Consider the following 25515-nt stretch of genomic DNA (forward strand, 5'->3'; position numbering starts at 1 on the left):
AATCCAGCAATTCGACAATTACGTGCAAGTGTCTCATGTTTTCACACTATGAGGGGAAAAAAGCTTCCAGGCCATGACGTTTATGGCCTCGATGTACCATCTTCAGAGGAGCTCAGCCAGCAGTCAACTATAAACATATTACTCAGCCTACAAACTCACATTTGTTTTTTCAAAATAAATTAATTGAAGTCAGAGTTCCCCACTAGGCCTCAGATGTGAACCCACTATCCCAGTTCACCAAACTAGGCCCAGGACCCAAAATGGTTCACCAATTGCGAATTTGAGGTGGCCTGATGGTCCAGTGATTAGCGGGTTGACCTCACAGTGCAGAGGTACCGGGTTCAATGCCTGCTCCAGCCTTTCTGTGTGGAGTTTGCATGTTCTCCCCGGGCCTGTGTGGGTTTTCTCCGGGTACTCCAGTTTCCTCCCACGTTCCAAAAACATGCATGACAGGCTTATTGAACACTCCAAATTGTCCCTAGGTGTGAGTGTGAGCGCTGATGGTTGTTCGTCTCTGTGTGCCCTGCAATTGGCTGGCAACCGATTCAGGGTGTCCCCCGCCTACTGCCCGAAGACAGCCGGGATAGGCTCCAGCACGCCCCGCGACCCTTGTGAGAATGAGGAGATTCAGAAAATGGATGAATGGATGGATGGATTAATGGAATTGTGAATGTGCAAAGCGAAAAGGTAAAACCTCCTTAAATGCGAATAAAAGATCAGGAAAAAAATACAAATCAGATTTGCAGTTATATTTGGGATTGAGACAGTGTGACAATGCGCTGGCTCAAATCTACATGAACCTTGTTTGTTTTAGTCACAGGGAATGTAGGAAAACAGTCGTTGCAAAGACCACCCACCCTTGCAGACAAACGTGTTGCTTGAGAAACAATGAACCAAGTCTGACACCTGGTGGACACAACTTGCTCATTTTCCAAAATGAAATCGGGTGCATTCTCTTCTCAGTGTTGTGTGCTGTCGGAGTGGAGACCCTTCAACAGGGAGACTTCAACAGCCTTGGCATCTACCTGCTGTAAGAACAAAATTGTTGTTTCAAGTGGGGTCCTTCCAAAGGACTTGTATCATTTGCTGTTTGTGTTGTTCATAGTCAAACTAATGCAGAGCCATGGGAGAGTTTCTCCCAGAGGAGGTAGATCTGCAATTTCTGTTCTCCTCCAGGAGAGCTCATAATTGTTTATAATGTGTTTTCCAAGAAGAGACGTTACACGTGATGAGTTTGATCCCGGGGCATTTTTATGGTTCACAAGATGGTAATCTGTGGGAAGTAATTACGAATCCTTTATTCAGAGAAAAATCTAAAATCACACACAAGCTGACATATTTGAGTCTGTTCGAAATTCTGAATGCACGTGGTCCAAAATGATTATATGTTCCTCACCAGAGTGTCGTCTGTTGGCATGATGATATTTGAGTTGGCCTATTTCCTGGATGCACTTCTGCTCATGTGCCTGCCGTGAGTACGCAGCCTGATTATCCGCATTAACACCATAACTTGACAATCCACAAAGGTTGAACTGAGGCAAGTGGGCTCTTGTTTGTTCAAGCTGTTTCACTTTTACCGGTAATTAAAAAAAAAAAAACACCATCGATTTGGTTTTATTGTGGCCCAGTGCAAAGTAGAGCTCACAATCAAACTAAAACAACTAAAACCCTTTCAACATCAAACAAAACACAAACAAAACTGTTCATTCGATTGCTCTAATTAACATTTGGCGTTGCCACTGCGGTCAACTGTTCTGCTTTCACATCCGTCATGCCCAGAAATTGTGCTGCTGCCGCCATTATTGTCTTTATCTTGTCACTCCAAGCTTCTTCATATTCACCGCCATACTGACTGTATGGCATATGAACTGCACAAAACTGTCCTTATTCATGAACATTGTTTTGTCATCGACTCTGCACCTTTGGAAACACACATTTTCCCACCGACCTATCACTCAACCTGGCATGTCCAGCAACTTCTGGGACCTTTCAATAGTGACCTATGTTATTCCCAAATTGGAATCTGCAAGTATGTCAGGATTTTGTCCAAGCTAACTGAGGAAATATATCATCTTCCCTGATTGGTCTAATTTGATGTCAATCATTCAAATTGACGAAATACTTAGCATAGGACAAAGCGCATGTGCAAGCACACAACAACAACACATTCCACATGCTTTGAGAGTTATGGTTTTTATGATATTATTGTCATAGTGATACTTAATACAAAATACGTATCTTTTAAATGTGTTTTGCTAATTGCATTACATGACATTTTGTACAAATTCAGACTAAATTCTGATATGACTAGGCCTTATTTACCCAGATGCCGATGACGAGTTCTCCGCCATCTCTGCAGGTGTCCTCCTGAGTGGCAGCTCTTTACATTATGGGGGAAGATGGCTCAAGTTGGAGGCTTTCAGAAGTTCCTCTATTATTCCATAATGTCTGTAGTCTGTTTCCTGCATCCTGTGTTGGTGTGGCATGCAATTATTCCAGGTAAAATTAAGATGTCCGTAAAGTATAGCCTCAAACCTTGAATATACCTAAATTCCATTTAGTACATTCAGATACATTTCTACCCTTACAGGGGCAATGCTTCTAGTGACTGCCTTGTTCAACTTCATACTCCGCAAGAAAACAAAGACCAAATCCCTGCAAAGGCCCCAGGAGTGTTACAGAAGCCCAGGCCCCAGCACGGTGTGTGTAACAGAAGGGGTCGCCTCGGATGGGACGCCCTCCCTCCTTCACATGGTGACGGGAAAAAGAGTTGCTCTGGCAACCGGGGATGAGTGCCACAGCCTGGCCGAGTGTGGAGGAGAGAGTTTCCAAGGCCTGCTGGAGCTGCATCACACAATAAAAGAGAGGAAGATGAGACCGACGTGGATGAGAGGACGGAAGGAGCTTCTGGAGAGAGAGATGGAGGAGATGAGAGAGTTTGGGCATTCAGAGCCAGAAACCACCTCGGATACTGCACCGATGATCACTGACTGATGCTCTCTGCATTCCTTGTAATAGCAAATGTTGAGTTGGTGCTAAAAATGTACAGTATTTGAAATAAACTACAGATGACCGAAATTACGTTTTTAAACAATGACTAGGAATACATGTGAAGTATTTATACAGGATGATTACAAAGCCAAGAGTAGTGCAATCTCTTAAATTGAATATAATTGGGTCCAGGTAGGATGCTTGCTGATGTCATTTAAGATTTGTTACAAGCGATTGTTGCCGTAGGATCAATATAAAGAAGAGTAACTGCATTCTTAATATAACCAACAGTGTAAAAGCTTGACATTCACAGGACAGGCTTTTTTTTAAACTTGTAACTATTTGACATTTTGAATGGTCATTTTTTATTCCTTTGTTTACTTGTCTGTGTCACTGTAATCTGTCACAACAACTAATAAGAGAAGCAGTGACAGATTCACTCATAGTGGTTGTGCACAACAAAGACTTTTACTTTGTCCTTTGGGTTGCAGGAGCTTTGCTCAAACTATAGTAGAAAAGCCATCTCTGAATTTTAAAAAAAATGCAGATTCCTTTTTTTTTTCGTCAACAGATGGTCATAAGACCAGCAAACAGAAGAGCAAAGGGCCCTCAGGCAGCTGAGAGGATTCAAATGTGATGCATTACATTTCTGTTCAAGTTTATCCATTATTTAAATGTTTTTAATTTATTGTACATTCTAAAAAAAATTAACATTTTCAAAACATCCAGTTTTATAGCAGGACTCCACTACAATTAATTCATGCTATCAACGTAGCAGCCAAGGCTGACGTTGACTTGTTTACAATCCTAAAGTTAGCATAATACTGCCCACATTATTTTGTGGAAGCTGTTTTCTCTGAATTTGAGAATCATGTTCATAAACATTATTGGGAGCCCTCGATTTGGTCAGAGACCGCAGGGGGCATTAATGAAGTCAGGCTGCATTCAAATCTTGCTTGCAGTTTTCACACTGCAAATCCTTTCATAAGCCTTTTTGGGAATGGTCCTTCTTTATGTGTCATGCAATACGTAGCAAAAAGCCGTAGAAAGAGAGCAACCATGCAAAGAGTTAATCCTTTGAGCTCTTAAATCAGGTCTCATGAGATTTGCTGACACAAGCGAACATGCAGTTAGAATTTTTGTCTGGCTTTGGAGGCGTAAAAATTCCGAAAATTTCTGGTCAAATTTCAAATGATTCAATTTTAGAGGTTCGATTGTGTCCTTTTTTCCATTCTTGTGCATGCTTTTACAAGATGGTTTTCTTTTTTCTTTTTTAATGATTAGCCATTTGGACCAATTTATGGCCCACACGGTGCCTTTTAGTCTAATTTAGTCCATATTCGGAAAGCCTGAATAGAACCGGGGCAGTGACATTAATGCGAGGCAATCCAATCCAGTTAATGTTTCATCCATTATTCATTTGGCAATAACTGGATTAAGTGTTTCACTCATTCAGTGGCACTCGTGGAAGTCTGTGCAAATGTGACAGGGAAAAGCTGGGAAAAAAGCGTGCGCAGGTGTCACAGTCACATTCAACATGCCTCATTGTGTGTGTTTATCAAGTGTGAGTGGTCACCATGGCAACCAGTCTCTGGGAGGTGAGACCAGACACTCCAGACCAAAGAGAAAATGGAGTTTATGTGTCCAGCATGGTTATGCATTGTTGACTGTGATATGTTAAACATTTTTAATGCCATGCATGGGCAATAATCAAAAGCCTACTTTTCATTTGTCTCCATGCTGAGGTTATTCCTTTGTTCAGGTCGTAAATCAATACTGTCTGCTCAAACACTCACTTCAGCATGTGTACACTCTTTTGTTGTCTATCTGGAGCCTTAATTGGATGAATGAAAGCCATAAGGAGAATCAATAAGAACAGCAATGACACATTGCTCGCAAATAAAAAAAACAAAATAAATAGCCTGTAGGTTAAACACCTGAACACATTTGTTTTAACGTTTAATGCATTCGTGTGTGTGTGTGTGTGTGTGTGTGGGTGGGTGTGTGTGCGTGTGTGCGTGTGTGTGTGTGTCTGTTAGGCTCATGGCATGTGATTGGAGATGTTCTGATGGAGAAAACAGTGGGCTTGGTGTGCAGTTCATTGAAGATCACACAATGGCCCATGCTCAGCCTCTCCTAATGAATGATCTCAATTAGCCGTTGACTGGTGCCAAATTAAATGTCTTTCCATTTCCACATGTGTTCTTTTCTGAGGGAATTGATTCAACAAGGAACATGTCACTTCCTTTGTGCGGGAGAGACTTCCTATAGGCCTAGTTTTTGTTTTCCTGCTACAATGGCTCAGCTGGAAGAATCAAAAACAGGATGGGAGGAATAAATCTCAGACACGGCCAATGGTGGCTTCTTTCCTTTATTCAGAGAATGGGAGCAAAACAGGATAGGCGGTCCACCAGTGTGTTGTCTCGAGTGAATTTTCACTCCCCCCTCCAAAAAAAAAAAAAAAAAAAAAAAAGCATGAAAATAAAAGCTATAAAAATTGTACATATATTGTCAGGCATTATTATATAGAGAAAATCACGAAGCAAATACAATCCGACATTTTTTTTTAGGCACATAACACGTCAACCAGTGAACATTGATGTATGAAATCAAATTCTTTCCCTAATAAAACACAAATCTGATTGAATAAGCTGCAGGGCCTTGATACATTGGAGCGGAATGCAACGCTAATACAATAAGGCCCGCCTATGATCAACGCCGATTGGTTATATTTAACCATCGCGGTCCACTATTGGTCTATTTCGGTGTCAGTTGTCTGTGCGGCTTTCAGATAGCACAGCGCCCAGAGGGAGGGCAAGAAGACTGCTCAAAGATAAGCGGCGTAGTCCACTCGAAGGAACACGGAGAACTCAAGTGCTATGGTAAGAAGCTTTCCGAGTTTACAGCAAATTAATCTATAGCCTGTCGCCTTAAATTAAACTGCGAATTTAACTTAACAAGAGATGACCTCAACTTGGTGACATTGTGAGTTTGTTGATTTTTTTCCTCACCATTCTTAAAGTGCGTCAACATTGCAATGTTGTGCGTATTTTTTACACATGGTAATGAATAAGTGGATAGACGTTGATGTTTGGGCTCGTTTGCCGGTGCAGGTGTGAAAATTGCATGCAGCTCTCGCGATGCTTCTTTGTCCACATGGATCATAAAGAAAGGGAAGCACAGACAATCATGCACCTTTTTCCCCCCAATTCAAGCTTTTCTCTACCATTGCCAATGTCACCTAAATTATTCATTGTAATGGTGACAGACTGTGAATGCATTCAAAAGTGTAAATATGCACGAGGGGCAGACTGACTAACCAATTATGGACAGATTTGGAAGCAATGCTATTATTCCAACAGTTTGCATAAAATATTCAGCTTGTGCAAGATTGATATTTTTGGACAAGAATTCAACACTGAAAGCCGTCAAATTTTTTCATTCTTTCTTTGACTAAATTTGCACCAAATCCTAATAGTTGCATTGACATTTTTATTGCTAACACGCCAGTAATCTGTTGATTGTCCTTTGTGTCACTTTATGAAATTCAGACGTGAAGCTGAAGATACAAAAATGTATATTCGGGAGAGGGGGAAAAAAACAACAACAACATTACTTTTCAAACGCCTTATCAGGAAGCAGTAATGCAGTGTAAACCACTGACCCAGTTTTCTGGTGTCACAATGGTCATTACAAGTGAAACGATGATCCACGTGATTCAAGTGGCTCGGAGATGAAGTGCTCGTTGGAGGGACTTATCATACTCCTGTCATTAAACACTGGGTGGCGGCATTTCACAATCAACCGGTATGAACTTTCTGAAGTTGGACTTGAATGAGTTGCAGGTATCAAGCATGGCAGATATTATTTAATAATGACTCACCTTGGTATGGTAAAGTATAAGCGGCAACATAGTGATCTAGTTATTGGCTCGTCTGCTTCACAGTGAAGATATTGTTGTTTCCTTACAGGCTACTACAACCATGTACCCATGAGTATTGTAACATACATTTTAAAATATCTATGGATGTTGTACATTTATTCACTTCGATTATTGATTTTTGAGTGACTTTAAAAGTTCAGTTAACCTCTCTTATTTGCGGTGGTTAGAGACTGAGCTGTGCCTCTAATTGCGAAAATCAGAGAATTGATGCCCGCAACAAACGGGGCTTTTAATTGCATATGGATGCCATAAACTGGCGGCAAAGCACTTAAAACAAAGAGGATTGTAAAGCATCATTGCCACGCTTCTAGCATGTTCACAGTCATGTAATCTTGTTACATAGACTGTGTTCAGTTTTCAAATTATTCCTCACAAACCACCTTCTCATGAGGCCCATCATTAGTATTAGCTAGCATTCATCCATCCATTTTCTGACCCGCTTAATCCTCACAAGTGTCGCGGGGGGTGCTGGAGCCTATCCCAGCCGTCTTTGGGCAGTAGGCGGTGTACACTCTGAACCGGTTGCCAGCCAACTGCAGGGCACACAGAGACGAACAACCATCCATGCTCACACCCACACCTAGGGACAATTTTATTTGGAGTGTTCAATCAGCCTGCCATGCATGTTTTTTGGAATGCGGGCGGAAACCGGAGTACCCGGAGAAAACCCACGCAGGCACAGGGAGAACATGCAAACTCTCCACAGGGAGGCCGGAGCTGGAATTGAACCTGGTACCTCTGCACTGTGAGGTTGATGCGCTAACCAATGGACCACCCATTAGCTAGCATAGTAGTGCAAATAACATGTCACCTATGGGCGAACAAGCGTGCGTGCTCTTTACATAAACAGTATTTCATCTTTTGCAATGGTTCAGGTGAGAAGTACAAACAAACAAGAACCGTCAGCAAAATGAGACAAGTCAAAAGGAGAAGAAAAAGTACAACCAAGGAATTAAACCTAACAAAAACACAAAGATTCCAACAGATTGCACCAGTGAACTGATACTGTAGATTGGGTAATATTTTCACCGCTTTGGTTTGAGCACAAAAACAGTGAATAACTGAGAAAATCAGCTAACGACGAGGGATTTGTTGATAAAGAAAAAAAATCACGCAAATATTCAGGAATGCTGAACCAAAATATTCTGCAGTTCAATGTAGTATCAGATTTTTATTAATTTTTTTAGCTTTTTATTTTGCCATTATTTTGTCAATTTCCATTCAATGTTATTTTCTGGATGCAAAGCTTATTTTTTACACATAGGGAAGACGACTGATCCCAAAATTCCCTTTTGCACAATTTGGCCAAATCTCACAGAATGAATTGAATTCATTTTGAATGGAAAAGTCCCCTAAAATGCCGACCCTGTTTATGACAAAAGGCCCTTGTTAATTAGCTTACTTTCGCTTTTCATTTACTGTACCACCAAACACTGACTGCAGTCATTTCGCAACCATCCGCATATCACAGAGATCAGTTTGATGGAAAACTAGGCAGGTTATGACACGAGCATTGATTCTTCAATGGCAGTGGAAAGTGCTTAAGCGAGAGTGCAAACAAGAATGTGAGTGGGAGGTTTAATAGACACCATAAACGGCTCGCTTTCATTGTTCCACGTCTTGTCACATGAATGTTTTGCAATTTATTTGATAAAAGTTTTAAAAAAACATATAACATAACATAACGTAATGTAATGTCATATAATAACGTGTCATGTCACAGAGTACTTTCTGTCAATGGAATCTGTGCCACTTTTTGATGTTTGGCTGAAGATGTGTTCCCCTGACTGACTCACATCCTGTGGTTAATAACCAAACAGGTTCATGAGACCTCTCACTTCCTGCTGTGGAAGAAATGCTCCCATGCCATCTTCTCTGTGATCATAAATGACACACTTGCACACTTTTTAAGGTTTATTTACAAAACATTGAACATGTTGATATTAAAAAAAATAAATAACACACACACGTAAACAATATTGACTGCAAGCTATGGACGTTAATTAACATTTAGCCTCCAGGGCTTTTTAGTGAACATAAATAGTCTCTTACTGCTAGTATGTATAAAAGACAATCTCATGTCAAGCAGACAACCGAACCTGAGCTGTTCTGACACTAAATGGAAAATGACATAGAGTTCTGCTTTTTTTGAAGGGCCCCGATATCAGTTTATATAACAAAGTCCAATGTACACACACTCCCTTCTTGTATGGTAGCTGCATGCTGTTTCCACTACTGGCGTTTATCTCCGGCTCTCACAAGGTGTCGGGAACGCTGCCGTTGACCTCTCCTCTTCCTTCTCCTCAGACACAACTTAACGTTGCGGCCCAGAGACTTCGCTCTAGGAAAGAAAAGAAAATATTTTGATGTAGCTTTTTGTTTGTGTCTCAAAAGGTCACGTCTGGTGCATTGGCACATGAGGCAAATCGAAACCAAAAACAAAACTATGTAATGCATACGTGATTATGTATAGAGGTCAACGTCAGTTTTTAACCTAAATTGAAGGATTACATGGGGGTAGTGGGAGCATAATTGCACAAAATCATCACAAAGGTGGTTTTTCTGACGTGAAATATACTACATGTGCATATGCATCGCAAGTATTGTATGTGCGGTTTGTTTTTAGGAAGTCAAAAACGATTCATATGTTTCACAAATTTGGAGTGAAACTGAATCTTTATCATGGTTGAATGACTTTTAGCGCAGCGACACTTCACTCTTGTGCACTCCCACAGTTTGGGAATCCCTGATTTCAGCTGGAAGTGACACAAGTGTAAAAAAACAAAAACGTTTTGAATAATTAGTACAGTAATTAAAAACAAAAATACTTTAAAAATGTATTTAGATTTATGATCTTATTGAACAATTTTGAGGAAATGGAAATTTGCATCACTCCAAAAGATCCAGGGATCAAGCCAACATATCTCCAAATATCCAAGAACAATAGACCTGCCTATGATGCCAACTGCATCTGGTGGACAATTTTGCAGCCGAGGAATAAATTCAGAAGGAAAAAAAATGTCTTCGCATGACCGGGAAAATGTATAACTTCTTTCTCGTGTCGCTTCCAGCAACTCAGCAAATACAAATGCACATTATTATATTTGTTGACTCCTTCTTACCTATTCCAGCATCGAATAAGTTGTTTTCCCATCGGAGCAGCTGGACTCAGACACACAGGCTCATTGGTGCTCTTCAGTGTCACTCTGTAAAACGTCCAAGTGCATGTTAGGTCACTTGAATGGGTGCGTGCGCAGCATGTGCAACTCACATCACGGTGACTTTGTCGCAGTTTGGGTTCTTGGGGTACACGCTGAGTTCCTGAAGTTTGCCTCTCACGCCGGTTTGTGTCTCAGGACACAAACATCTTCCCGGAACAAACGTGCTGTCTGAACAAACACAAGTAACGAGATTAAGCGGTGGGGGTCACTCGGTGTCGTGAGATTAGGTTATGTAGGCGCACACTACTCGGCAACAGTGGAGACGGTAAACAAACAACATGAGCAAGTGATGTCCTCACCTGTGTTCAGCACACAGCAAGCAGCCAGCAAGATGATCCTGCACACTGATTGAGGGTTGAGTCTCATGTTTGACGATGACTGAGCCCCCACAATGATCTCCTGAACCGCACGTCGCTCTTTTATACCCTTTGCGCTCCTCCCCCGCACACTTGAGAGCTGGGCTTTCCACACCCGGAAATTCCCTAAAGCACTTTCCTTCTTTGGATGCTGCAGAGAATCTGGACACCCCGACACTGCTTTAGCCCTGACACTCAAGGACACTTAACAGTTTTTCTATTTTAACGCAGGATGGTACTACAGCACATATTTTGGTGTTTTTAGGGGAAAAATATGAGGTGGGGGGGGGGGGGTGAGTCTTCTGGAAGCATGTTTCACTGCAAATACCGCACTGTGCATCACCAGAAGAACACTATCCCCACAGTGAAGAGTCATGCTTTGTGGTTGTTTTTCTCCAGCTGGAAGTGGAGCCCCTTTTTGGTTTCCACGTCAGCCAGAAAGATGACACTGAAGAGGAATTCCACCGTTCAGCATGACGGTGACGTTAAGCATGAAATGAAATCAAGGATAGAATGGATGTTTTTTTTTTCTTTAATGGCCCGTCCATAGACCAAATTTAAACCCAATTGAAAATCGCTGTTGGGATCTGATGAGGGCTATACACAAGAGCTGCTGTCAAAATCTGACACATATGGAGCCTATTGTGAACCTCTGTAATTGATTTGCACAGGTTATAACTTTCAATAGGCTTGTAATCCATCATCAGAAGTCGAATCACTTTCCATTTCCAGTAACTGTGATGAAACGTAACCGATTTTAAATGTCTTATCTTTAAGAGAAAATACCAGAAAAGGCTGCACAGGTCATGTTTTAGGCTTTGCCATTGGTGGTTACAGTCTGTTGCCTCACTGTTAGTCCGTTGGCTCTGTGCCAAAAACAACGTGACTTTTCCTAAATGCACTTCTCTTGTTTTCACTCGAGTCAAAGCTAAGAGAACCTATCTTGCTAAGTTGCCAGCTAGCTAGCTAGTAGCTAGCCATGCAAACTTCACACAGTTCAATTATTATGCTATTTGATATTTCATTTGTTTTCTATTTTGTTGCATTTTCTTCAGTAATGCAACATTCTTTTATTGTCTACATATTTTCAATAAATTAGAAGTTAGGACAACTGTGTTGTCTTAAATTATCTTCACGAAATACATTTGGATTCAATAGTTTAAAAAATACAGAAAAAAAACACATGCTAATGCAACTGTATTCTATTTGGCCACAGCTGGACTCTCGTCAGAATGGGAGAGCATCAAACTTACGTGAAGCTCAGTGAAGACAAACTCATCCCCAAGTGAGTCGTTTTTACTTGCTCATAATTATGGTTGCACGAAAATAACATCATTGCAAGCTTTTGTTCTTTTGTTAGGTCTGACATCCTGTTGCTGCTTCGCACTTACAACTGCTACCATGAAGGCAAGAACTTCCAGCTGAGGTCTCGCGAGGTAAGAATCACCTATTGCAGTAAGCGGGAGTGGAGTTTGAGAAATGCAGGTCGTTTATTCTTAGCTGCATGAGAAAAGGCAGACATCTGTGGAGTGCACTTATACCAACAATGAAACCAGTTCAACCCATGTTTTCAGGCAAACAAAGGGGATTGAAACAGGCTGTGTACAAGTGTCCACTATGGGCCCCTGAGCGCCAACCACCAAAAATTCTCATTACCCTTCAGTTAATATGGAATAAGAGAGCGGGCCTCTCAGATATGCAGTCATACACCCGTACAAACCACTCGAGAATTTAAACTTTTGCTGCTGTGTGTGAAAAATGTTTGTAGGAGTGTGGCTATTTGTTTGATAATTGTTCTGTGGCATTTATGGCTAGGAGTTCCCCCTTGTGTGCACCAGCAGGTTGCTGAGTGGTACAGTGTGTGTGTGTGTGTGTGTGGCCAGACAACCATGGTCATGATGTGTCTCTCATATTTGTCCCCCACCAGTCAGACTCAGGACTTGGTCTCATTCTGGGAAAGTCCCTCACATTCCATATGATAGCCACTATGGTTTCCATAAGTAACACAATCGCGACGTAAAATTACATGGACTGCATGCTGTACATATGCTACAGTTTTTTATGTTTTACGAGTGTAATGGTTAAGGTATCTTATGCAGGTTTGTTGCCCCAAAAGTTGACCTAAAACAGTTTCCATGAACATGCATTTATTTAGCTTTTTTTTTTTTTAAATAATTTTCTCAAATCATCTCAACTGTATTGATAGTCCACTTTAAAACATTTTGCTAGATCGTTTTTGCCCTATTAGCTGTGTTTGTTTTTGGTAATTGAAAACAAAATTAGATTTGCTTTGACTCGTACTTGTGGGTTATTTGCTAAATTGCAGGATTTTGTGTCGATTATTTTTCTACATGGACTGTTACTGCAGAGAAATAAGTGTGAGTTAGGATTTTAGAGTGTGTAAAAGACAGCATGTCTGAAGTTTTTTGGATTTCAAATTTGCACACTTGATACAAGTCAAAGTTGTATTCTGCTATTGCAGAGTACAACTGTCTTAAAAGCTCCACAACTCAACTATTACGTTAATACTACAGGACTATCGACCATAAGGATCGTAACCCCAAGTGCACCCGCTCACATATATTTTGATATTATACAGAATGTATTAAGCTGTATGGTCGCCATTTCGTGGAGTTCATCTATCATGAGGGTGGTCTTGCACATAACCACTGCGATAAATGAGGAAGTATTTCAATGAGAAAGACAAACATTCAAACTCATGTCCCCAACATCACCGAATGGGAACTGAACCGCAGCTTCTTTGCTGATTGGCTGAGCTAATATTTTTTCTATTCAATAGTGGGATGTGCTGGCACGATACTGAAGACCAGACTCGAGTAACTAAATATGGTAGCATAGAGAGAGCAGGGAGGCAAAGATCAATAAAGGACTGCAGTGACTTCCTCATTCTCGCATGGTGTTAAATGGTTTTGATAATGATGGCAAAAGGTGGAACTCAGCATAGGGAAACTGGGAGGCAGAGCAGGTGATGTTCAAAAGAAGAGACTTTCTTTTCATCCATTCATCCATTTTCTGATCTGGTTATCCTCACAATGGGCACTGCAGCCTATCCCAGCTGTATTCGGGTAGTAGGTGGGGTACACCCTAAACTGGTTGCCAGCCAATCGCAGGGCACACATAGACAAACAACAATTTGAGCTCACCATCGCAACAAGGGACAATTGTGTGCCACTGACCTGCCATGCATGTTTTTGTAATGTGGGAGGAAACCGGAGTACCTGGAGAAAACCCACACAGGCATGAGGAGAACATGCAAACTCCACACAGGAAGGCCACAGCCGGAACTGAACCCTGGACCTATGCACTCTGAGGCAGCATGCTAATCAGTCGACCGACATGCTAACCAGTCGACCACTGTGCCACCCTCTTTCTTTTAGTCAAAGTAGGCATGTGTACTGGCCGAAATAAGTCCCCATTAATCAAAATACAGAGTAACAAAACGGAAGAATCGTGACTTGGGAACGTGACAATGAACTAAGGCAGACTGACAGAAAACAAGGAATTAAATCCAATCCAACATCTGGACAAGACATGATTGGCTGAGGTAGCTGAGTGGTCGACACAAGTGACTGGGCTGACGAGAAAAGTTGGAAATGAAAATCTCATGAATAAGACAGGACATGAACATGGGGGGGGGGGGGGGGGGGAAGACAAAACTGAGTACATTCTCAATTTAAAAAAACTGTTGATGACTTAAAGGTGTTTTTGGCTGGTGCATATCATGAAATCCACAGTTTGTTTGGAGTTTTTCCAGACCGTGTTAACTCTTTCTTATGAACGCAAACATTTAGTCATCATTGTATAGTTCAATAGAGGGTCAACGCTAAACTGTGAGCAAACATTTTGTGCAGTTGAAGCAGATGAAGGCAAACAGGTGAAGCCCAAAAAGAGGTCAATATAGTGAATAACAATCCATTCATCTTGTTGCTTCTTTGATGATAACATCATAATCACGCTGACTGGGTGTGTAGTCAGGTGATGTGTGAGTCAGGTTGTGGAAGAACGAGTCAGGTGCAGTGACTTGTAGATTTGGGAACATGAGCAGACACTTTTTGGAGTTGACAATATGTCCTGACATGTTTGCAGACTAAGTGTGGAACTGTAATCTGAATAAAGATGTTTCGGGGAAGGAAGGCAAGGATAATAACGTTAAAATTACCTAATTATGGGTTGCACATGACATAAGCATTCACAATCCTACTCACACCTTTTAATCACAACTTCTTCTTCACACTTCTTAATGGAACTAACACATGTTTTTGGAATTTGGGAGCAAGTTGGAGTACCGGGATGAAACACACACAAGCGTGACGAGAACATGTAGAGTTGAAAATCAAATCCTAACCTCAGAACTGTGGAGAACATATGCTGCCTAAAAGAAAAAGAGAAAAAAAAAAGATAATTAATGCAACTATGTCCTAAAATTGCTTGTTCACTGTCGTTTGAAAAGAGAAGCTAATCAGGGTCAGGCCTGGTTAGTATTTGAATTGGAGATCATCTCCCCTCTCCCAGGTGTGTCATTAATTATTAAACGCAAAATCAGAAAATCAGTCAATACGGTTTATATTTTAGGTATTAAAGTTGCATTGTGTCATCGATTAGATTTTGAAATGAAACAGAAGGGGCCACTATTCTGTATGTAGGCATACGTTTCCTGTTTTAGTTCCAAATAAAATGTGTAGGATGGGAATGAAGTCAAGTAAAATTAAAATATAATGTCAGGCAATGCGCTGCACTTCAATCAATTGATGGAAGCATAGCACCCTCTACTGGCTCTATTATGTTATTTTCATTTACGACGCCGTAGTTGTTTCACCACCTTCTACCACTAGATGGTGGTGTTGTAGCGCACATTTTTGTTTTGTTTTGGTTCGCATGAGAATTAGGGCCTATCCCAGCAGATTTGGGAAGAGAAGTGACATACACCCCGGTATGGAAAATATACAAACTACGCACAAGAAGATTTGAACTTCTCTTAACTGTGAGGCAAAGTTATGAATCACAAGGACATCGTGCCACCTTCCAAAGATTAGAAAATACAAAGTACACTACAATAAATGTGGGAGAAAGCTTTGAGTTTCCTTTCACTATCAATATTTTGGGTGGCATACTATCAATGTGCACATTTTTCTTTTAAATTAATTTATCATTATATTTCTTGTTTACAATCGCCAGACTGTACCTTTGGATTTTTGACATTTTACTTTCATCTCTGTAATATATCAATTCATATTATAATGCTGCACACGGAAACTATATTGGCTTGTAAATGTTAAGTACTGTGACATTTTTTTAATGTATAAGCGGTTTATAACAAGTGTATCCAATCCTTATTGACTAAAAGAAATTATAATTGTTGTTTGGGTTGAAACAGCAATGCGTGTTAGTGGTGAGCAGTCATGAGGTTCTGAGTTGGAATTTGGTCTCTGGGTGGAGTTTGCTATGTTTTTCTCATGCTTCTGTTGATCTGAATTCCTTCCATGTTTCAAGAACATGCATGTAAGGTTCAATGAAGCCTCTAGGTTGCCCATTGTCGGAAGTGGATCCGAAATGTTTTGTCTATAAGTGCCGTAATTGTGATTGACTGGTGACCAGTTTCCTGCCAGTGCTTCAATTGTTGTGAAAGTAAAACATCTCCATACAAAATGTGATTTCAACAGTTTAATAGAAAAATGACAAGTGTAAACATGAGAGAGTGCCATCAGCATTGCATGCAAATAAATAATCATTCACTCCTTGTGCCCCATCCTTCCCAAATATCAAAGTTCTGATGATCTTGCTTCCGTGAAAGTGCCAACCAAAATGCTCCCTCAAGTCCTCATCTGAGCAAAGAGCCAGTCGACGGGGTCTTTCCCTCGACTGTCTTGTTGTCTCCTGAGAGAACAATCCTCTGTGCTGCTCGCACCCGCGCCAGAAGGTCGGCAAGTAGTCCTGTGGGCGCGCGGGGAGCCACGAGGAAGCGTGGCTGATACAGAGTGTTTCATCTGAGCCTTCGACAACTGCCTCAGCCTGGGGGGTCTCTGGAGCCTGAAGGGGCCCGGGCTCGGGGCCCCCTCGGGACGAGCAAGTGCCTGGATGCTGCTCATGTAGTCGTCCAAAGACTGGGAGGTCTGAGTGGACTGACAGGCGGCGGGATTCAGAGGAGAGTCCTCCAGCGTCTCCATGATGGTGGGCAACAGGGGCAGGGACTGTAGCAAGCATCTGTGTTTCATGCTGAAAGCGCAAAAAACAAAATCATCAGTTTACTGTTGAGTTGATGTCAAAATCATAAATCAGATTAATTGTTGTTTCATTGTGTCATTTCAAATCACGCAAGTACTCCAGAAATAAATTACGATAAAATCACATGTTAAATATGTGGTCAAGCGTCACAAGTTGATCAGCTCTGTTATTTTATTCTTTTATTTTTTTTAATGCAAATATAATTATTGAAAAGCACACAGATTTTTTTCACGTGATTTATATCAATGTATCGTTTAATACGTATTTCATTTTTATATTACCGGTATTTTGAATACTTTTTTTTTTGTCATAGCCCTAAACACTGAATTTTTAAAAAGTAATTCCTTACCAAGATGCCGTTGCACCCAAGTGCGCCTTGTGAGCTCATCAGAATCACATATTTCACCCCATTTGGCTGAAAATGTTTTTTTTAAATTACAAGTACCGTATATGTTCATTCATCCATCTATGCCAATGACATATAATGACTGTCCGAAAAGACACGTTCTTCTATTAGATAGTAAAAGGTAGAATAAATCTGTGTATTTACCTGTTGCCATTACAGTATACAGCTGAAGTCATGCCCCGTACACACAAAGTACATTTGTGAATAATTTGGCAAAAAAAAAAAAAAAAATCAGAAACACAAAAATAAATGTTTATTATCGACCAGCAAATATTATCCTGTTATCTTAGATGCCTTCGGAAGAGTCTGCTTTAGATGTATTAAGGTTTATTCGACAGTAGTTTGCTGTATGACAGTGAGACTGTCAAGATTTTATAAAAAACATTGTCTGGGCAGTTAATTTCATGTCGCGCATTGTGTTGGACGGCGCTGGATTTCAAATTTGGTATTTACAGTATATCTGTCAGACATAGACGCATTACTATCTTGTATGAAGTAACAAGAGGGAGCTGGCTCACCTTTGTCGATCCACTTGTAGTCCTAGTTGCGATGTATGTAGCAGAGTGATGCAGTGAGGTCGTCTCAGTCAAACGTCTGACTGTAGAGTTTGGATCCCAGCTTTATAGAGGCAGCCTGCACCAGGCTGATTAGGCGTGACGGCTAAATATAACTCTGCTGACCTTACTGTGTGCGCGTGAGTGTGTGTCTGTGTGTGTAGAAGGTGTGTCCATGCCTGTTGCGGAAACCTTGCAGCAGTGTGTTTGCGGGCTTGCTCAGTCAATGTTTACATTGCAGGAACAATGAAGCCATCCATGGGAGCAATTTAGCCTTCCCTCTGGCCATGACAAACTGAGAAAAAGAAAATATTCAATAAAACATACTCAGCTGCTTCTCTTGACATTTCAAAACAGCTCTCCGCACGTTGGCTTTGTGGGCCAACTCACTCACACTCCTGATTTGTTCTGCACTCACAGCTTGTAAATACCAAGTTATAGAGTTGGATAACTCTAGATATGTAAACTGTCATTATAAATGGAAACATTGATACTTTCTACTACTAATTAACCTTTTTTTCTCCAGTGATTGTATTCCTATTGAGTGATAAGGTTTTATCGCCTTGTTGAAAACCCGTCAAAATCTTGCAGTGCAATTGAAAATAATGACGCAAACTAATAGTCTTGCTATTGTGAGACACTTTTTCCAACTCTGAAAATTTATATCGTAAAATACCGTTTCACCAAAGTAAAAACAAACGTGAAACACCTTTACTGACCCAAAACAAAATAGTGAATGTAACAGAAGGTATACTGTAAAAGCGCCAAGGGACTTTTTGACTCTTTGTGTCAATAAGGACTCGGTGAAAGTATTTATCTATTTATTTTTAGAGATTTTTTTTCAGTTTGTCTCATTTTAGTGTGATGCTTCTTGGCCACCGTACTTCTGTAATTCCAAACGTCTTACATCATTGTCCATTAACCAGAAAATAGACAGCTTCTATTTGCCGTTTGACTAGTCTTACAAGTGCCCCTCAAGCACCCTCACCCACCCCACACAATTGATTTTTGACAACTTTTAACAATTCAAAGATTTGGCTCAAAAAGTACGGATAGCTACTAATGGGGAAAAATATCATGTTTTGCCCTCTACTTTAAAGCCATTTGTCTGTTTATTTGCTAACATAAAAAAAGAGAGATTAACCTCCAATCGGTCAAGTAAAATGTTTTGCCCCTCCACCAAGAGTACGTGACCCAAAGCAGTCCTGACTGTGGCCCTACGTGCTCCACAGGCATGACTTCACCCCTGCGTTGTAATAAAAAAAGGCGGGGCACTCCAGATGCCCTGGAGCGACTGTTCTTGCACGTACACCTGACATTGAGCCTTTGTGGCAGGATTTCCTCTCTGACCAGCGTGTGTGTGTGTGTGTGTGTGTGTGTGTGTGTGTGTGTGTGTGTGTGTGTGTGTGTGTGTGTGTGTGTGTGTGTGTGTGTGTGTGTGTGTGTGTGTGTGTGTGTGTGTGTGTGTGTGTGTGTGTGTGCGTGTGGTTGCGCACGTGCTTGTAAAGGAGGAGGAGTGGGGCCTCATGCTGGAAGGTTTACTGAACATCCACTGGGGTCTACATCGGCCAATCAGACTACAAATGTACGATGACAACGAAAGACTGCGCCCCAGCCGGTACGACAAGCGCGTTTGTTCGCCCTCACTGTGCTGGACATACAAAAGCACACGCACGCATTCATTGAGCACTTGAGTCCACCTGACACTTCACCTCATTGGACACAAGTATCCCCACCCTGCATTGTGTCACCCAGCAAACATTGAGGAGTACATGATGTTGATGTCCCACACACTTGGCCTACTTTTGTGATCATTGTTTTCATACCATAGTTCATCATAGCAAAATGAATATACGTATGTCAATTTCGGATTGTGAGGTAACTCAGGTTTATACTAATTATTTGAACATATCTACACGTATTTGTAACCTCGTTTTGCTCATTCACTTTAAAAGACATGGGTGATTTCAGGGGTCATTCATTATCATCTGCAATCAAGCGAAAATAACTGTGTCTAACCCATGGAAATAATTTCCCTCAATTTTCTAATCTACTGTTTGCGCATCAATTTGTCTGCAGTGTAGTCATGGAAATTGTGTATGTTTCATGTTTGTTGTTTCTGCAGGAATAACATGTCTGCAATTTCAAAGGCGCGATCAACAGAGTCGAACAATAATTCACTGAGCAGGGAAAATGGACCTGGAGGTGAGAATCGCACGTGCGCGTTAATCCTATATACACACACACATACACACACACACACACACACACTTGATGATGACAGATTACATGCTGAGGACCAGATTGGAGCCTTGCTTCACTCACCATAATGCCACAACTCACGTGCAGAGGTAAACTGATCATGAGAAGCTGATCAATTCAGATCACGTGTAACCAGACGAAAATTATTAGCTGCTCTAATCTGCGCCTGCTTTCAACGTGTGCAATTTTCACCTCTCATGCACAAGATTATTCGAATGAGAACATTTAATGTATTGCGGTTCAATTTGAAATTCAATTTGATCCCCTGCGGATCTCCCAAACATTGCAATCCAGATTCCTGGATTGAACAACTGTGTGTGGTAGTTATCAGGATTTACAGTAGAATTCAGTGCAGTGCGGTGTAGAATCTTTAAAGACCCTGTAAGGTGAAAATAAACACGACAGAGAAGAGTGTTGTTTACAAGTCTGGCAGATTTGAATGATGAAAACCTAACCTAAAATGACGCCTCCAAATCAAGAACGTGGAACGTGACAGGAAAGCTACTATCACCAATGGATGGATGGATGTCTTAACTGGCGATTCAAAAAGTTCCCGTAATTTCTTTTATTCATTTAGGGGTGGATGGGGAGGGGGTGCTAGAGGAAGAGGAGTCTCCACAGCTGCCGAGGACCAGAAGTGACGCTTCCTTCATGCACGTCCAGAGGAGGTCAAGGACAAACACCGCCAGAGACCTGCAGCGTTTACGCACACACAGGTTCTCCATCAACGGACACTTCTACAACCACAAGGTACAAAGACGTACACACACACACACACACACACACACATACGGTAATATGTCCGCACACAGGCGCAGGTGCAGAAGGGAAGGTCTTTCCTGGGAGGATGTTCCTGTACTTGCACTGTTCATATTTCACAATAGGTTGGCCATGTGCGGATTTCACTAATGAGCCCTATTAGAAGCACTTCATCGCTTCCTCTTTGACTGCCCTGTGTGTGTGTGTCCTCCAACACCGTGCAGCTGCTCACCCACTGACTTCCCTCCCACTTTGGACTTCCCGTACAAAATGTTCAAAGCCCCAATGTGGGAGGGAAATGACAAGAACTCAGCATGAAAAGTCTCAAACAATCTTCTATATTTTCCAGACGTTCTGTAATGGATTTGTGTTTGTGTCACCCTCTTCACAGACATCTGTGTTCACTCCGGCCTTTGGTTCAGTGACCAACGTACGTGTAAACAGCGCCATGACGACAGTACAGGTCCTTAACATGTTGCTACAAAAGTTTCGGGTAAGGCAAATGTGTATGCTTATGATACTGTATTGATTGCTTTCATTTATAATGGGCTTTCTTGTCATATTAATAGCCACCACACTCTTCAGTCCTGAATTTGATAAGATTCTAATGTTGATTCTACTTGATATCGCTAATAAATAGTGTAAACCACACCATATACAGTAAAGGAAGGCAGCCAATCATGGACGTAGCACACTGTATGAATTTTTTCTTCTTTTTTTTTTTTTAAACAATGTACCATACAAATTTTACAATATAAAGTAAATACATAAAATTCCAATGTTAAAATATTATAATATTATTACCGAAATTATTTATTTATGTATTTATTAAGCTTTTAAAAATCAGTAATGTCAAAATAATACATAACACTGTCCAAAACTAGGATTTGTAGTGATTTTGGTCCCATGCATACTATTATATTGTTTGATGACAAAACAAAAACATAATACATTAACTCATTCAGTACCAGCCAATTCTAGACCAAGTCTGAAAAGACAAAACGTCTTTGGGAGTGAATGAGTTAAATACAACAACTACTAAAATATGACTAAAACAACTCTAGCACTGTTGTAGTACTGTATTTGGCACATAATACTAATAATAATTATTGTTATTAATACTTTGTATGTGAAATAAAAACTGATTATATTTTTCAATATTCATATCTTTTAAGGTGGAAAATAAATCAGAGGAATTTGTTCTTTATATGGTCCACGAGTCTGGCGGTAGGTGATCATTTTCATCAGGAAAGATTCCGTGTCAGTTGAATAGTGAATTGAATTAGTTATTTCTTGATGATTCCAATCATTTTTGTTCACGGATTTAGAGCGCACCCAATTGAGGGACAGCGAATACCCGCTGGTGACCCGTGTGCTTCACGGACCTTGTGAGATGATCTCCAAAATCTTCATCATGGAGGCCGACCTGGGAGAGGAAATCACTTACGATGTGAGTTTCATTTCCATCAGGTGACCTCTCAAAATGACCACAGACACACAATGGCCTCATTATGTTCGCTTCAAATTAGCACGCAGAGGAAAGGCTTTGGGACTCATCTGACAATAGGCGGCCATGTTGTGATTTCACCGAGAGGAAACCAAATCCTCACATGGAGAAACGCACACGTTGATGTTGGATAAAAACAAACAAAAGTGTCAGGTTAAGAAATACATAAAAGATAACTACATCAAATGGACTGCTATTAGTTCAAGCCATGTGTTTCTCGTGTCACGTTCCATGTGAGAGTTTACCGTAGTTAAACTCTTCAACAGTAAAGCAGCTTTCAGTTGCGCGAACCAGAAATCCTCTTTGTTTCTCATCGGCATCACTCCAAGTCCCAAGTCACGTCCTGTGTACAGTACATGCAGCACAATCCTTGCTTGTCACTAACTGAAGGCATTAACTGAAGGCAGCAAGGCACAGATTCAAGCAGGAAATGAAGGCCCGGCAAAGCACATCCAGGGAGGAAACTCCGAATTTTGTGCTGTCCATGTGCTCTGGACCAGAGCTTCTCTCTTGGGGTACGAGGACCCTTACATGTTTTCCAAGGACTCCCTCATAAACAACCACATTATTTAGTTGTTGGTTTTTACTTGCCAATTTGAAAAAGGTTCTTTTTCTTTTTCCAATTGAGTTGTGGAGGTTGTAAGTTAAATAGAATAGTAAGTTATATCACAGAAGCTGACATTTGAACAGGGCTTTGTCAACTTTTTATATCTACTGAATGCTGCAAAAGCAATGCTTCATCCATATGTCAGAAACTTTTGACCCGAGGTATGTGCATCCAACCCATGTATATTTTTGCTTCCTTTTGTGAGGAGCGAGCAGAAAATTTGTTTTGCATGTAGACATTTCGGTACATGCAATATGTCACAATCATATAAGCGCTTTAAATGGTTAAAATAGGGAAGAGTAATTGGTTTAGTATATTGTGTGTTGAGTGCATTTTTTTAAATGTAGGTATGCACTTTTCCTTTAATCATCCAACTTTAATAATTACTCTTTATTTTGCTGACTCTAAATTGTTCATAGTGTGGGTGGTTGTTTGTTTGTTCAGAATATGCCCTGTGATTGGCTGAGCTGAGGACCAGTTGTATGGGTTGTATGCACAGACTAATCCGACAAATAAATAATTTGGGGTAGACTCAAGATCATCCGCAACCTTAATGAGGATAAGCACAACAGAAAATGGATGAATACTTTTGAGCACCTGAATATTCCCACGGTGAAAGATTACACTTCAATCACATCTTGATTGTTGAAATATTTTTTTTCTTCCTTGCATGTTCTCCCCTTGCCAGGTTGCCCAGTACATCAAATTTGAGAATCCGGTTTTGGACAGCTTTGTGGAGAAGCTAAAAGAGGAAGAAGAGCGGGAAATAAACAAACTGATAAAAAAGTATGTGAACAATGTCGACTGTGGATCATACAAAGCCGTCCTCATTCAATATGTCCAATTGCATTATGTGAAGCCAACATCCTTATCTCCTGCACATTATAAAATCAAAACAAACTTGTCTATCAATGGAGCCAGTGTTAGTTTAACTGCTGCAGTCATATGAGGGACATTCCTTTCATCGGAAGCCAATCAATGTGATCATTTCACTGCTATATCTAAAATCTATTTCCAAGTGTCTGTGAAGTGTCCCGGGGTGTCCTGAAAGGCATTAATTAAATCCCATGTCTTCTTCTTACTATTATTATTAGTAGTAGTTGTAGTACCATTCAACTATTTTTACTTATTTATTATTTATATCTATTGATTTTTAAATATAATACAGGTGATGTGTTTTCTTCCCCCTGTGCAGGTACATCGCATTGAGGTCAATGATTGTCCATCAGCTGGAGTGCAAAACTCACCCCTGTGACCCAGTATAAAGGGGAGTGTGTGCGTGTGTGTGTGTGTGTGTGTGTGTGTGTGTGTGTGTGTGTGGATAGTCCTATTTATATATTCACAATTTGTATGACACATTCTTACTGCTTACATGTGTTTTTGTCATGTAATCTGATCGTAATGTTTTCTATGACTTTTATGTAATAAATCAACTGTGTGGCCTTAAAGTTGTTGTTGTTCTCATCAAAGCAAACATGTCTTTGAAAAAAAGAGACAAATCATTTCCTGTTCTGCCGCAGAAACTGATGATTCTTAGCATTGTTCTTTGGAGTGAGCCTTTCTGCCAACTAGTTCTCATGTGCCGCTTGCACGAGTGTGTGTGTGCGCGCGCGTGTGTGTGTGTGTGTGTGTGTGTGTGTGTGTGTGTGTGTGTTACACAATGGAGTCTCCTGAGAGAGAAGGGCCGTTTCTTGTTTCCCACACTTTGGTGAACAGAAAGAAGTGTTGACTGTTGTCATTTTGCAGGGCCAACCTTGACCTTCAGTCAGTCCACTATTATAATTAGTTGAATAATGCAATTTCCGGTACTTATGCTCTATGTCTTTAATCACATCCCCTTTCCTTTGCTCGCGACCCCGGTGGGAGAATACACGCTCGATACAGTTGGACTGAAAATGACATCACAGTGCCTAAGGCAGGGGTGTCAAACTCATTTCACATTGTGGGCCACATACGGCCTCGGTATATGTCAAGTGGGCCGGACCATTAAAAATTATACCATACTCTGCGATAAATAACCAAAATAATATGTCTTTGTTTTGGTCTAAAGAAGCACAATAACACTAGGAAAATGTTGAAATTTAATGAACATATCTTTTACAAAACATTTCATGAAGCACCTAAAATTTCCTTAGACAAAATGTGCGATTGACTTTTATCATTCACAATAATGCATTGCAACTGATCCCACTGACTGTACAAAGGCACAAAACCTTAACAAGTAATTGGTATTGAAAAATATAGTAATGCACTTTTAAGATTAAACGATATTTATAAAGAAAGGAATTTTTAAACCATTTACACGAGCATATAAAATCTAAATGTAATCCCTGCCTACACCTTACAAACTAAGGAGAGTGCTATAATATGTGTAAAGAATAAAGTATTCACATGTCCTTGATAGCGTCTGCTGTGTTGGGTCTGTCTCAGTGACAGACTGACGCTGCTGTTGTCTTCTTCTCTGATCAAAACAATGTTGTCTTTTCCTTTGATCAAAGCAGTGTGTCCCCTAGTGGATATTCGATGAATTGCACCTTATTAAAAATATTCATTCCGTGTCTTTTATGCATTTTTTCACTTTTAAGTTATCCTGCGGGCCTGATCAAACCTCCTTGTGGGCCGGTTCCAGCCCGTGGGCCATATGTTTGACACCCTGGCCTAAGGGC

At 40.7% G+C, this 25515-nt stretch overlaps 3 protein-coding genes and 1 long non-coding RNA gene across 5 annotated transcripts in view; 2 read left to right on the forward strand and 2 right to left on the reverse strand.

Annotated features, from left to right (window-relative positions):
• The window catches only part of tmem72 (transmembrane protein 72), a 5917-nt gene extending 2820 nt beyond the window's left edge, over positions 1-3097 (forward strand). The window contains exons 2-5 of the mRNA XM_086122386.1: positions 964-1030; positions 1400-1471; positions 2360-2499; positions 2591-3097. Of these exons, the coding sequence (XP_085978512.1) occupies positions 964-1030; positions 1400-1471; positions 2360-2499; positions 2591-2994 (683 nt within the window). The 3' untranslated portion in view covers positions 2995-3097. The remainder of the gene's footprint in view (positions 1-963; positions 1031-1399; positions 1472-2359; positions 2500-2590) is intronic.
• Positions 3098-5786: 2689 nt separating this feature from the next.
• On the forward strand, positions 5787-24297 carry rassf4a (Ras association domain family member 4a). 2 transcript variants are annotated; one of them, XM_086121950.1, is made up of 11 exons: positions 5787-5873; positions 11728-11796; positions 11872-11947; positions 19223-19332; positions 19840-19919; positions 20554-20726; positions 21127-21228; positions 21911-21962; positions 22064-22185; positions 23538-23635; positions 24045-24297. In XM_086121950.1, exons 2-11 carry the CDS (start codon positions 11744-11746, stop codon positions 24112-24114), a joined length of 936 nt encoding a protein of 311 aa, XP_085978076.1. In that variant the 5' UTR covers positions 5787-5873; positions 11728-11743; the 3' UTR covers positions 24115-24297. The 2 variants fall into 2 exon arrangements, with proteins under 2 accessions (XP_085978076.1, XP_085978077.1); XM_086121951.1 differs by lacking the exon at positions 5787-5873 and adding an exon at positions 10794-10990.
• Positions 8836-10607, reverse strand: LOC147199179 (C-X-C motif chemokine 11-like). Its single transcript, XM_086121952.1, has 4 exons — positions 10455-10607; positions 10206-10323; positions 10057-10140; positions 8836-9275 (listed from the first exon to the last, which is right to left on the reverse strand). The coding sequence occupies exons 1-4, from the start codon at positions 10519-10521 to the stop codon at positions 9167-9169; spliced, it is 378 nt and encodes a 125-aa protein (XP_085978078.1). The 5' UTR covers positions 10522-10607; the 3' UTR covers positions 8836-9166.
• LOC147199180 (uncharacterized) lies at positions 16179-17853 on the reverse strand. Its single transcript, XR_015102033.1, has 2 exons — positions 17679-17853; positions 16179-16745 (listed from the first exon to the last, which is right to left on the reverse strand). It is a non-coding gene; the product is annotated as an uncharacterized LOC147199180 (long non-coding RNA).
• Positions 24298-25515: the final 1218 nt, after the last annotated feature.

This window comes from Hippocampus guttulatus, chromosome 10 (genome assembly GCF_054856545.1).
Source record: "Hippocampus guttulatus isolate MCC_2025c chromosome 10, RoL_Hgut_1.0, whole genome shotgun sequence".
Lineage (NCBI taxonomy): Eukaryota > Metazoa > Chordata > Actinopteri > Syngnathiformes > Syngnathidae > Hippocampus > Hippocampus guttulatus.